Source organism: Macrobrachium rosenbergii, chromosome 36 (assembly GCF_040412425.1).
Source record: "Macrobrachium rosenbergii isolate ZJJX-2024 chromosome 36, ASM4041242v1, whole genome shotgun sequence".
Taxonomy (NCBI): domain Eukaryota; kingdom Metazoa; phylum Arthropoda; class Malacostraca; order Decapoda; family Palaemonidae; genus Macrobrachium; species Macrobrachium rosenbergii.
In genome coordinates, this window is record NC_089776.1 from 19,129,489 (window position 1) to 19,142,865 (window position 13,377).

Consider the following 13,377-nt stretch of genomic DNA (forward strand, 5'->3'; position numbering starts at 1 on the left):
TGCTCAAAAGCATCGTCAGTTATATGTAAAGTGGCCAAAGGTCAGTGGAGAGGCTAGTAAACAAAGAAGGCTTTTTGGGCAAAGAAATGAGAAACATAAAGGTTATGGATTTCTATGGTTGTAAAATAATATAGCAAATGTCCTGGTGAGAAAGTTCGTCTTGTATTAGAAGTTTAACACATTACAAATCAACAAGACCTGTAGTTTGGTTGTAGATTCTGGAGCCCTAATTCTAGTACTTTCAGTATTGACGGTTCTACCCTTCAAGAAAAATCATTCATTATTTCATTAAGAAACTACTAAACGGAAATGGTCTCTGGTTCATTTTAAAAGAATCAAGCCTGATTGAACAAAGTAAGTAGTCTTGCGAAGTTTGATAGCTCAAAATGACACACACACACACACACACACACACACACATATATATATATATATATATATATATATATATATATATATATATATATATATATATATATATATATATATATATATATATATATATATATAGATATATATATAAATATATATATATATATATATATATATATATATAGATATAGATAAATATATATATATATATATAATATATATATATAAATATATATATTCCTTTTGAATAAGGAGACAAAATAAGTGCCTTGTTACCATAGAAAAAATCTGAAATGACATCTCTGTGGTTTTTCGTGTTAATATAATGCAATTCGCTTCATTTACAATCAATAGGAAACATTTGTTATTTGTAAGATATCTACACATTCAAAATTTTAGACATGGTACATAAAGAATTACTTTTTAAAGATCTAAGATGCAAAAGTTCACAAACTGCTGAATATCTTAAAACCTTCTTTGAAAGATTAAAAGGAAGTTGCCCATATGATTATTCCAGTTTATTCACCTCGTGAACAACCACCAGTTGGTCTGTTCCTAAATTTCAAAACCTGTTGTCACAGATGATGTATTTCTGTATACTGCTTCATTTCTAGAAAATGAATTTCATTTATAGGAATATCAACAATTTTCAAAATATTCAAGAAATCTGAAACATGTATGACCTCAGTTCCATGTAATCTGAATGGTTACTGGCTGACAAATGATTAAGTCTTGCTTTGTGCAACCGGATAAATAGTTTCCTACATAGCTACTTAAAAGGGGCACTTTGTGCCATAACATCTACTAATAAATTAATATCAAAGCTCCCATGCTTACTAGTTTAATAGATATTGTACTATTTAGAATAATTTTCTCAAACAAAAAATATGAAGACAGTTTCCATTGTCCTAAAAATACATTTTGTACAAAACCTACAGTAAACTTGAGACTAAAGCATACCATACATGTTGTTCATGGAATTACTGGCACTAGACTAACATTTATATCTTCATCTTTTCCTTGGTACTTTAAAGTGTACATCTCATTGCTAATGCATCATCTCCGTAAAACTTTTCATAGCAACTGTACATTTAGTCTCTGAAAATATAGACTATAAATTGCAAGTGTGAAATATCAGTTGCTGTTCAGATATTCTTAGACTGCCTGTACAGACAGAAAGCTTTCTTGCACGAGTGTGAAATCCAAAAATAGTATTTCCTGTTGAATAAATGCCACAGGGGCAACATGTGTACGAAGGTGATCAAAATCCCATCCTATTACGTATAGAAATCCTTTCTTTGCAGTTCCCACCTATGTGGTTTATATTATTATGATTTTAGTAAATTACTACGAACATCATCACACAACTGAAATGCAAAAAAATTTTTTAAATCTGGATTCAAACGGTGCACTTGCGCACACAACACATTGTTCATCAGTTGTGGTCTTCATTCTCCATACAGCTTATCGTTACTAATTTGGTCCAACAAGTGGATTGTCATCTTCCTTTGTCCCAGTACTGCTGCTACCACCTGTCTTTCCTCCTTCGTTATTAGGTGCAGCAGTTGGTGGACGGGCTGGAAGGTTAAGAAATGGATGTTAAAAAAATATATACCATAATTCAAATCTTTTTTTCCATAGATACAAACTTGCATTATGTCTTCCTTAAGATCTTTTTGGTACAGAAACAGTGCTCAGAAGAATTTATTAAAAGTAAAACTTCCTCCACAAACACAACTGTTCACTTCACCATGTCCCACCATCTACTTCCACCATTTGCTATGTATCAGAAGTTTGTGCCAATTAGAGGGAGCGAGGCAAAGGAACCTCCTAATTATTATTATTATTATTATTATTATTATTATTATTATTATTATTATTATTATTATTATTATTATTTGGGTCGATCAGAATACTGAATTACAATTCATCCTAATATTCTGGTCCCGAGGATCTTTTTACTTCCTAAAACAAATATTCTTTCACCGAGCAACGCCCTACTTCCTAACATCTAACTGGACACAGTGGAAATGTTGATACTAACAAAATTTCTTTCAGAGATTTAGGTCCAGACTTTTAATTTGTCCATGGTTGAAATCAGGACAGTCTCATAAAACATTCAATAGTTCTCAGTTGATATCGTACTGTGTTCTTTATATGCATCGATCCCCACAAGCCGGCTAAACTAACTTACCTTGATCCAATTTTCACCCCATTAGAGAACAAACCCGTTGGCTCGGACCTTCGAGTCGTACTTTTTAATGATAACAATAGTTTACCCAAACAATGAGAGGTAAAAGTGCATCATAATACGACACTAACATATTTAACATATTTAGCGTAGTTGTGTGATTGGCGCCTGCTGTGAAATTGTCTTAAACAAGCAAGTCCACTCCTCAGACAACTTAATAGTACTTTATATATAATTCAGTTATTATCGACTACTATAGCCATGGTGTGGGTTTAATCTTATTTGATTTGTTATTATTACTTTCTCATTCCACAAAGTCTGCCGTGTATAAGTCTAAGTGACGATCAATGATGTCTTGTGATTATTTATAAGAACACCTATTTTGATGTAGTCGTAATGACTGCTGCCTTGGTTGCTTTGCAGCAATTACATCAGTTTCATATAATATCTGCATATGGAAAGAGTATTTGATCAACACTTTAAAAATAAATAGAAATCTCAACTTTTTTATTATAGTGCAAAAGTCATTGAACATGAAATTTTAAAAAATTTCCTAGGTGCCTTTATGATACAATTTATAACTGTTATTATTATTATTATTATTATTATTATTATTATTATTATTATTATTATTATTATTATTATTATTATTATTATTATTATTATTATTATTATTATTATTATTATTACTTTATTAACAGGGCCACTGAATAAGCATTCTTGACTTTCATTGGGTTTGGCTAAAGGATTTGTTATCAATAAAAGTATTACATCATATTCAATAAAACAGAAAATCTAAAAATATAATATGCTGTAAATACTGAAGATGCTGATAAAAACTTCTTTAAGAAATTTGTTTCCAAAAGTTTTGTTAATAGTTCAAAATGGGACCGTCACACAGAACATGTTTAACTGTAACGGACTTTCCATGCACTTTGCATTCAGGGATTGGGTCATGTTGATTACGCGTATGATATCCTTGGATCAAGGCACTCTTTTTGCAGTGATGGCACTCTTTTTGCAGTGAAGGCACTCTTTTTGCAGTGAAGGCACTCTTTTTGCAGTGAAGGCACTCTTTTTGCAGTGAAGGCACTCTTTTTGCAGTGAAGGCACTCTTTTTGCAGTGAAGGCTCTCTTTTTGCAGTGAAGGCACTCTTTTTGCAGTGAAGGCACTCTTTTTTCAATGAAGACCATAATCCAATAGTGGGTTTATTCTTCTTTAATTTCTCATCACCTTTCCTTTTATAAGAGATGATGGGTTTTAGAGACTGTAAACATAATGATAGTGATAGTTGCATATAATCTGGTCACAGTAGTTCACAGTTGTTATAGTTTTGGTTCCTTTTTCATGTCTCTTAATGTCTACGTGAGTGAATTCCGACATATTATATAGCTATACCAGATTTATATAATGTGCTGATGAAAACTACAACTTCTGAACAAAATGATTTTGAGGGAAATCATTTCTCTGGTGACATGTTTTCATGACTTTAACTGTTGTAGACAGTTCTGCCGTGAAAACGGAAGCATAATCAACCAGATTTCGCAGTCAGAGAATTCTTGATACTTCTGCCATCACAAGATTAGCACATAAATAAAATGGTGGGTAGCCAGCGGCCCTGTGCTTGTGCCTGTGGTTCCCCGAGTCACCTCACTCTGACTGTCTTAGAACAAAGAGGTCCATGGTGTGGGTATCTTACATCTCATGAAATCCCTAGACTGTTAACTAATTTCCTAGATTGCCCAAATAATTCAAATTATATCAGTACTCAGTCCATTTACCTCCTCCTAAATTTGCTCATGCAATAAAACAATGTGAGTGAAAATTTTAGTTTTCCAGGTAGAAGCCAATTTCCACTAGTCAGGGGGTTTTCTCACCATTGTGAGTGGTAGTTACTGCAAACACCATTCTCTTGATAGAAATAATCAACACACAATCACGTGTGGAACAGAAATAAATTTCTGACTCACATCAGATGTGAGTCAGAAATTTAGCACTCTCTTGAGTATTTTATTAAGATAAGATAATGGTTTTACTTTGGCTTCACTACCACCAAGGTTTCCTTTTCCAGTGTTGTTAGTATTTTGATTGGTTTGTATCTGTAAGTTTTATTGTTTATGAGTAGTGGGCTAGCTAGTTCATTTTAGATGGTATACTGCCTGATTTCTGCTAACTTTATATTTTGTACACAATTAGTTATCTAGAGTAGTTTTTGGCGAGTCTTATCATTTTTACTTATTCCTCCTTTTTGTTTGTTGTTTGGCTACTTGTTAATAAGCCAGATCCTTTTCGGTTATCATTTATCATCGATATGCAATTCTTGTGAAAGGGTATTTTGTTTATCCACGTCAAGTGTCTAACTGTTACCACTCTTCATATTTACAATACATTTATTCTTCTATTTGTATTGCATTCTGCCTTTTAAACTTACAATTTGCCAGATTTACCTATAAATTGTTTCACCTTCATCTAAAAAGCCTGTACCATTGTGTTTGCGTGTGTATATATAGCTAATAATGTGCTATCAGATTTTTTGTGGACTTTTGGTTTTATCATTTTGGGTTTTTTACTTATTGAGTTTTAACGGAGTAATGCATCTGTTGAGCAGAAACATCCCCATCATCTCACCTCCTACTTGGTGAGAGTGATCAACTACCCAGAGGATATTTTGCTGTAGGAGGAGTTACAAGAGGTATTCCAAGAGTACCACAGTAGAAGTTACCCTTTTATCAGCTTCAGAGCCTTCATCTTCAGTGTCTCGGCCTAAAGCAGCATCTTCTCTGCCGATAGCTGTGAAGGAGCTTCCTTTTTCAGTTTAAGAATATGGAAACCAACTTAAGCAGTACCTCTTTGCTTCACTTTAAGAGTAGACAGATGCATGAGCACCTTCCGCACTTGATACTGAATGCCTTGCTCCTTCTCTGCTTAGACCAGTGAATCTCCAACATTTCTAAGACAGAGGCCTTTTCCATCCCCAGATGAACCAATCCAGGTCCCAACACAATCTAAGATTCGTGTTGTTTGGGCACATCTATGACCACAGCAGTGATCAGAATCACCTTGACATGAGAAGCTTCGATGAGTGCCACAAGTGGACGCGCCCATGACAATCTATGGAAGGTGCCATAATATAAGCCACACTAGCAGACGGATCTACAAGCCAACTCAAAACTTGTAACTAGACCAAAGTCATAAAAATACCAGAAGTCATGATAGGAGCCCTTCTGGTGAAACTATGCTAGCAGACAAAACCATGAACAAAAACCAGACCTGAAGGACTATTACTTCACTGATGCCAGGAGTCATGACATAAGTTCTGTTCAGTGAGAGACCCTTAACTAGAGTCCAGATATGAGGCTGGAACAGGGCAACATTTGTCAGTGCATGACATCAAGACCTCTGGATGAGGTACCAGGCCTTCAGCTAAATGCTTACTGAGAGACCAAGTACAGGCTTTTCCACAGGAGGGTTCAGCCCTTTGATGGTCGTTTTTGCTTTCTTCCCATGAAGACTCCGATTTGCTGGTCATCGATTTTTTAAAACACTGAAGTCTACCAAGAAAGTATGCTCCTTTCTATCTAGTATTAGAGTCATCTTCAACCCCAGTCATACAACCCTCCACTCATCCCATACATAAGTTTAGAAAATTAGGCATATCAGCCTAGAGAAGCAGATCTGGGAGAGATCTAGAATAGATTATTTTCACATGTATCACCACTGATGAAAAGATCTTGAGAGCATGAAATGGCCAAGCAAGAAGATGCGTGTTCCAATGAAATCTTGAATTGGATGATTATTCATGAAGATGTCTCTTTGGTTAAAACCCTAGCAGTGGCAAAATCACTTGCTGGACCTTGTATAGTTATTAGGGTATGGAGAACAGATAATGGTGGCTCACCTTTTGTCTAGTAACTTCACTACAGGAATTAATATGTTAAAGTTGCATGTCTAGTCATTTTAATATATTAATTTTTGACATTTATTGCCATATGGTTTTATGATTTAAATTTAGTTGAGGCTTTCTCCAACCATTACTTTTCTTTTAGTTGTTTAATGGACACATCCTTTGACAGAAAGCTCCATAGTAGAAATATTTTCAAGCTTAAGTTGTATTATTTTATTTTATTTCCTTTCAATACAAGAAACACTCACCAATTTTCACTCAAAAAAGGGAGCCAAATTACATCAGGGTTATATGAAGAAATAATTTCTCTTTTACCTTTGGTTTGCTCTCATATTGCTCTATAGTGTGTAGAAGTCTTATTTTATTTTTTATTCCTGGAAAGGGGACTTAGAAGAATATACATTCATGCAATGGTAAACAGTAGTTGAGGAAGAAAGATTAGTTATCATGATAAGCTGGTTATAAAACTTCATCAAAACAGTTCCCTGTGTGCACCACAAATCTCCACTTTAACAATGGATGAATTCCTCTTTTACCAGCCAACTTGGGGCTTACACCAAGATATACACATTGCTCCTAGACTCAGCACTAAGAGCCTAGACTGGCATGAGACTTCCACCTCGCAAGACCTGGAACTCAAAATTTCAAAATATGAAATACATCGTGCCGTTCAGCAACAAAGAGATCATATCAGATAGCCCAAGAAGAACTAAAGATCAGAGTGGAAAGGGCTAGGAGAAATCAAGCCAATTTAGTATAGAGCTATCACATAGGCCTGAGTTGTAGACTCAAACTTAGACAGTTGCTATTGGAAGACCCCAACTCATGACAAGGAGTCTGGGAGGAAGGAGTATTAGAACAAAACGAAAGCTTATTTACTATATACATAGAGCTAATTATTATGGAGAGAGACAATTGTTCTAAGCTCTTTATCTTAACCTTAAGTCCAGAGGTTATACATATCCAAAACAAACATTGTCCAGAACTAACACCACTGTCAACAGAGCCTGTTGTAGGTGTTCACTCCATCAACGTTGAATGAAAACATGATCCAGTGGTTTTATTAAAAACCTTAAAAGAAAATTACATTAGTGCTGCTTTACAACACAAACATACAGGAAAGCTTTGTTTCAAGTTAGGTATCACAAAGAGAAAAAATGCAATTGTAGTTAATAAATGTTACTTTACTATAAGAGATACTCAATGACAGGTGGTGCTGATATGGAAGACTGTTAGCATCAGCGACAACTGAGCAAAATTAAAGATAATAATGATCATTCAATGATAAATTCAAACAAGATACATTTACAAAGGATGATCCATCCGTGTATGAACATATAATAACTATGTGCTCTCCATAAATGCTGGCAAAATAATGACTATCCAGGTTCATAGCAGACCCCATTCAACGGTGAAACTCATGCTACCACCTTGAATCACTGCTTTACTTTGGGTTTCTGGTGAAGATTAACACTGTAGTTTATAGTGTGTGAAATGAGGGCTGGCATTAAATAAAAACGCAGCTTTTTCAAACAATTCTCATGCAAGGCAGTAAGCCAATTCTGCAACTCTCCGATGGTTCAATAAGTTAAGAAGTAATGTTCGTATCTTGAAAGATTTTGTGGTTTTGTGTGAGCACAACAAAAAAAAACTGTTCTCAATCTCAGTTCCCATCCTCCAGTGAAATATCTCTTATACCTTATGTATATGTATATGGTATACTAATCTAAAATGGTTACAGTACAAAACAAGATACTCATTATCTCAGAAAATGATACAAAAGATTCACGAAAACTGATAAGTTTCGAAAACTTACTGTCTTGACTTAAAGGCATTCGATCACATTATAAACTAGAAACCATGGCATACCAGTCAATGCTGTTTTGATGGAAAAATTTAGTACAATATTTTAACTACTACCCTCACTACATCTAACATTTTCCAGACCATGTCATATTTTTTCATGTCCTTTTTTCTCATAAACATACATTGGTGGTTGGGTTGTTCCATTCTTTACTAACTTTTTCTTCTAACATATCAAGATGGTAAATTCTCTTATTCCTTTTTGCCGTAATGAAGATTATTATTAACCTACTCAGCATTGTCAACTGCCATAAAAAAAAAAAACTTCTCTGTTGATAATATAAGCATAAAAAAATTTGAATCCCCATATGTGAAAATTATAGCCCTACCACAGTATTACGTATCTGTATTTATATACATTTTATTAATCAAATTTTTAACTTTATTGTATGAATGGAAGATTGAAATATAGTATCACCTTTAGACATGATAATCTATTATCACTGAAGACTAATGACATTCTATTTGATGTTAATTCTTACTTCCTAGTTCTTAAGGTTTCTAAAACTAACAAGACTCACATCAAGTATGCTTCTATTTAGACATTTGTACGTGAGTTTATAAATTTCAAACAAAAATGTTTGACAAAACATAAAGTTTTAATTTTCATCTTCTTGGACCTCCTACCGTTTCATTAAATATGTTTGTTATATAACATATGGTGTCATCTTTTCATAATCCTGAACATTTCTTGATATTTATATGGAATTATATGGATTCCGCTTCGGTTGCCACATTAGCTACATTTAAATTGTATAAGGAACTTAAATACTTGATCAACTTAGATTAGATAACCAGTTCTATGTAATTACTCTACAAGTATCATACATTTCTGTTTGCATATATATATATATATATATATATATATATATATATATATATATATATATATATATATATATATATATATATATATATATATATATATATATATATATATATATATATATATATATATATATATATATATATAGATATATATATATATATATTTCATGTTTTCAAAGGCTTGCTCGTAGCGTATATAAAGGGTTCATGACCTGGAAGCTGTAACATTGTGGGATGCCTGAATGCGATGTCCATAAGCTTGTTTCTATGAGACACATATTATGCTATTGTTATTGTCGTTAAATCAGTTTTATTTTATGGAAAACAACAAAAAAGGTAGATAAAGGTAGATGATGAGGTCATATATCATATACTAATGCCCTTCATTATATACTAATGCCCTTCAACTGCAGACTGTCTCCCACTTCCGATTTATCTACTGTTAGTTTGACCAATAAAAGTTGACACATGTTATGACAAAAAGGTAACTGTAAGCACCTAGTTCCCCAGTGGCAATTGTGGTCCATCACAGATCTTTTAACTGTCATCGTTTATCCTTTTTGTACGTCAGAAACCAACAGAATTGTATGACTACGTTTAGTGATAAATATGAGTATAGTGCCCGTAAAGGCCTTAATTCATAGCCAGGTCCTAAGTCCAGTTTCTTATATATTATTAGTCTTATTTATTTGTGGCCGGCATAATGAAGGCTTTGTCCTTTTCACCTTGTATAATTTTGCATTGCTTTTTTCGTCCTTCCTCACTGTTAGCTTATACATTTGGTATTTTCAGTCACAAACTATGAAGAAGGCATTTGAATTAGCAAGGAAACTATAAAACAGCTTGCACATGCCTGTCATGTTGCACATTCCTAATTAAATTTGAACTGCAGGTGGAAATTCTTAAAGAAAAAGAAGAACTTTGAAAATAAACTTACTTTGACAGTCTCCTTGGTAAGCCTTCACATCATCAATGGCAAAACCACCATTGCTTGCCATACCTACAAAGGATACTCTGTAGGTTCCTGAAGACTCCACCTTCACTTGTCCAAAAGTCCAGTCTGGTCTTTGTGTTCCAATGTTTAAAGCTTCCAGAGACCACAACTGAAACATTTACAGATAATTGAAAAATACATTTGAGGGAGTATATTTCAAAGACAAGAAAAGTTTTATGGCTACTAAAAAATACAAAATATTTTCAGTGTTTGCGTCGTAACTGGAAAGTGAAAACTTTTACAATCAGGTTGTGAACAGATATATTACCCACAGTGAAATTCCACTCTTTGAATATTCCAAGTGAAAATACTCGTTACTAAAATCACAAGACAAAAACAATATACAAGACAGCACCATGAACAGGTCAGTCCTGAACTGATAATGTCACACCCTACTGAGCAACAGGTTTCATGACACTATGGACAGAGAAATTTTAGACTCCTTTGCATCAAAATAAAAAATTTGGCACTATGGACAGAGAAATATTAGACTCCTTTGCATCAAAATAAAAAATTTGGCACTATGGACAGAGAAATTTTAGACTCCTTTGCATCAAAATAAAAAATTTACATAATTTACAGAAATATTAGATTTCTGTATGAAACCGAACTTTCCCATAAGGAAAATTTTTCTTTATTAATAGTCAGCCATCTCGAGCTGACGAAGACACTATTCCGATTGACCATCCTGAATCATTCAACATTATCTTTCCTTTTCCCTTCATCTTGTCTGTTTACTAAACAGTCAATGATTAGAGACGTGGCTGGAAGGCCACAATTATAAGTGAAACCAGCGATGTGCCATTTAGGCCATTTTCTCCTCCCGGAATTTATCATAGGTTAGTTGATTTTGTATGAATAATGTAAGTGATAAAGCTCATTTAAATGCATGTTATTATCGCTTTAAGAGAACTTGATGTTCTCGAATTTTAGGTTTATTTGTGGTGTGTAAAATAATTTCTCAGTGCCGCAAGATGGCTTCATTAAGAACTCATATGAGTAATTTTTTTTACATGTTGAATGATGCAGTAATGGTTTGGCCAGAAGGTGATACATAATTTACTTTATCTTCAGCCTATGTGTACAATGCCTGTTTTTCTGTTCATCTCTTTTGTACCCAAACACGTGGGTTTATTTGCATACACATAAGGCCGGATGGAAATCAAACTTTCGACCTCTTCAACGTAAAAACTCCCGCACATAAACACACACGCAAAACATGATGTTAAGAAAATCGGATCTTTCCTAGATAGTGGGCCCCCACGGGTTTTAACGTGGTATGTATCCACCTTAACGGCGTGTTTATTACAAGCACGTTGCGGATTACCGTAAAAACATAAACAAAAGACTGTAAATATCATAAAAATAATGACCCCCAAGAAATATTAGTCTTAGATAACGACCCCCGAAAACCCTTGGGGGTCACTACCTATAGGAAAGATCCGGAAAACCCTTCCCGAATTCGACGTAACTATCTGAATCCTCCTGGAGTACGTCGGATAGCTCCTGAGAGTTGATAACTAATGCAATAAATGCATGTGGATCCTTAATATAACGGGCATAGATCAAAACTATTCGAATGACATTAAAGTTAGTTCATTCGTCACCAATTTCTTTTACACAAAAAAATTAAGTGACATAAACATAAAAGCCAACTCCTTCGAACGCCCACCTGCATGACTCACTGGAAATGCCCAGAAAATCCATTGCAAATTTATAGGATCTATATATAGATCGTAGCAAATTGAATTAGATATTAACCCTGTCAACTGTGTTCGAATTATACTTACACTCATTGTTCATGCACGAATTTTTTGTTATCTAATCGAATAACAAACAATAAATTTGCAACCTAGTTATTAATAATCCGTCTGATTTTAAGTATACATCCGTAAACAATTCAGATGATGAAAAACCTGTATAATTTATGAGCATTCCATGTAGGCTGACATGTAGGCATTCACAAAATATAACAATTCCTAAAAATCAGAAATCATTCATTTGTTACATATCTAGTATATTATGGGTCTTATAAATTTTATGTTTGTTCTTAGGAACACATTAGAAAACAAAAAATAAGTGGACATTATTAATCAAACCTGCAAGTAACGTGCATAGTAACAGTAAAATTATGATCAGACTCAGAAGACCTATTGACAAGCAAATTATAGTTTTGGCACCACATCATGCAAACTTTTAGAAGCGTTTCAGTCCCACACTATAAAGGCCCTCTTTTTGGGCAGCCTTGTGCTAGCCCGGGGGCTCCTGCCCAGTTAGGGGGCCCTCATCTTCGGCTATCTATCTGCCTGAACAGGTGACCCCCGTTAAGTCCGGTCTGCCATCTGAACAGGTGACCCCCGACCATGGGTCTGCCATCTCAAGAGAGTGGATAACCCATAGGTGTTTTCCAAGGGAAGCCGAGTGGTGCCCGGTTCCCAGATGAAAGGACCTCCCCCTTGAAGGGTTACCTTTTCCAGGGGACCCATGGGGATCAACAGGCACTGGAGACCCACCTTCCCCGTAAGCCTTAGTTCCCACCTTTGTGGAGGTGCTTTAAGGATTGACAGAGTCCCTGTCTCCCTCCTAGGAGGGTTACGCCCTTGGTCCCAGAAATGGAAATGTCCAGATGAATTAGTAATCCTGCACTGTGCATGAATGTGCCTTTCGTGAATACACACAACATGGCCAGTAACCACTAGAAGATTACTAATGGTGTTATTACTATAGTAGTACTAGTAGTAATAGTAATCGGTAGATTAACCTTATCACACAGTTAAAACTCTCTACAACTCTCATAAGGTTGGGCAAAAGGTTTTCTTCATAATAACGAATTTTCACTTAATTTAACAGATTGTATATATTTAAAACTATTAATAGCAATATAATACAAAAGGATAATGAACCCGACAAATTTTTTTAATTATTCACAAAAATTGACAATCGCTGTTGTTATCAAACTGGTATGAACAATTAAAAGCAAGACAAAATTACACCAAAGTGGTGCTCTTTTCAGAATGAAGAATTCCACATTTCAATGAACTACTATAATTTGTTTATTATCTGATTCATTATTCTCTCAAGTCTGCGATTTATAAAGATGGATTTATGAGAATTTAAGTAGTCACCAAAAGGAACTGTTACTAATTGTGTCATGATAGTTGCAGCTTTGGTTGTTTTGTTTCTATCTTAGAAAGGTTGGCCGTTCTCATTATGGGAAGTAAAAT

The 13,377-nt window shown here is 34.4% G+C and overlaps 1 protein-coding gene across 1 annotated transcript in view; it reads right to left on the bottom strand.

Moving 5' to 3' along the window:
- Positions 1-1,060: 1,060 nt before the first annotated feature.
- LOC136825003 (MAM and LDL-receptor class A domain-containing protein 1-like) overlaps positions 1,061-13,377 on the bottom strand; it is a 102,392-nt gene continuing 90,075 nt past the window's right edge. Inside the window, exons 17-18 of the mRNA XM_067081000.1 lie at positions 10,097-10,262; positions 1,061-1,949 (exon numbers count right to left, since the gene is read on the bottom strand). Coding sequence (XP_066937101.1) covers positions 1,846-1,949; positions 10,097-10,262 — 270 coding nt within the window. The 3' untranslated portion in view covers positions 1,061-1,845. The remainder of the gene's footprint in view (positions 1,950-10,096; positions 10,263-13,377) is intronic.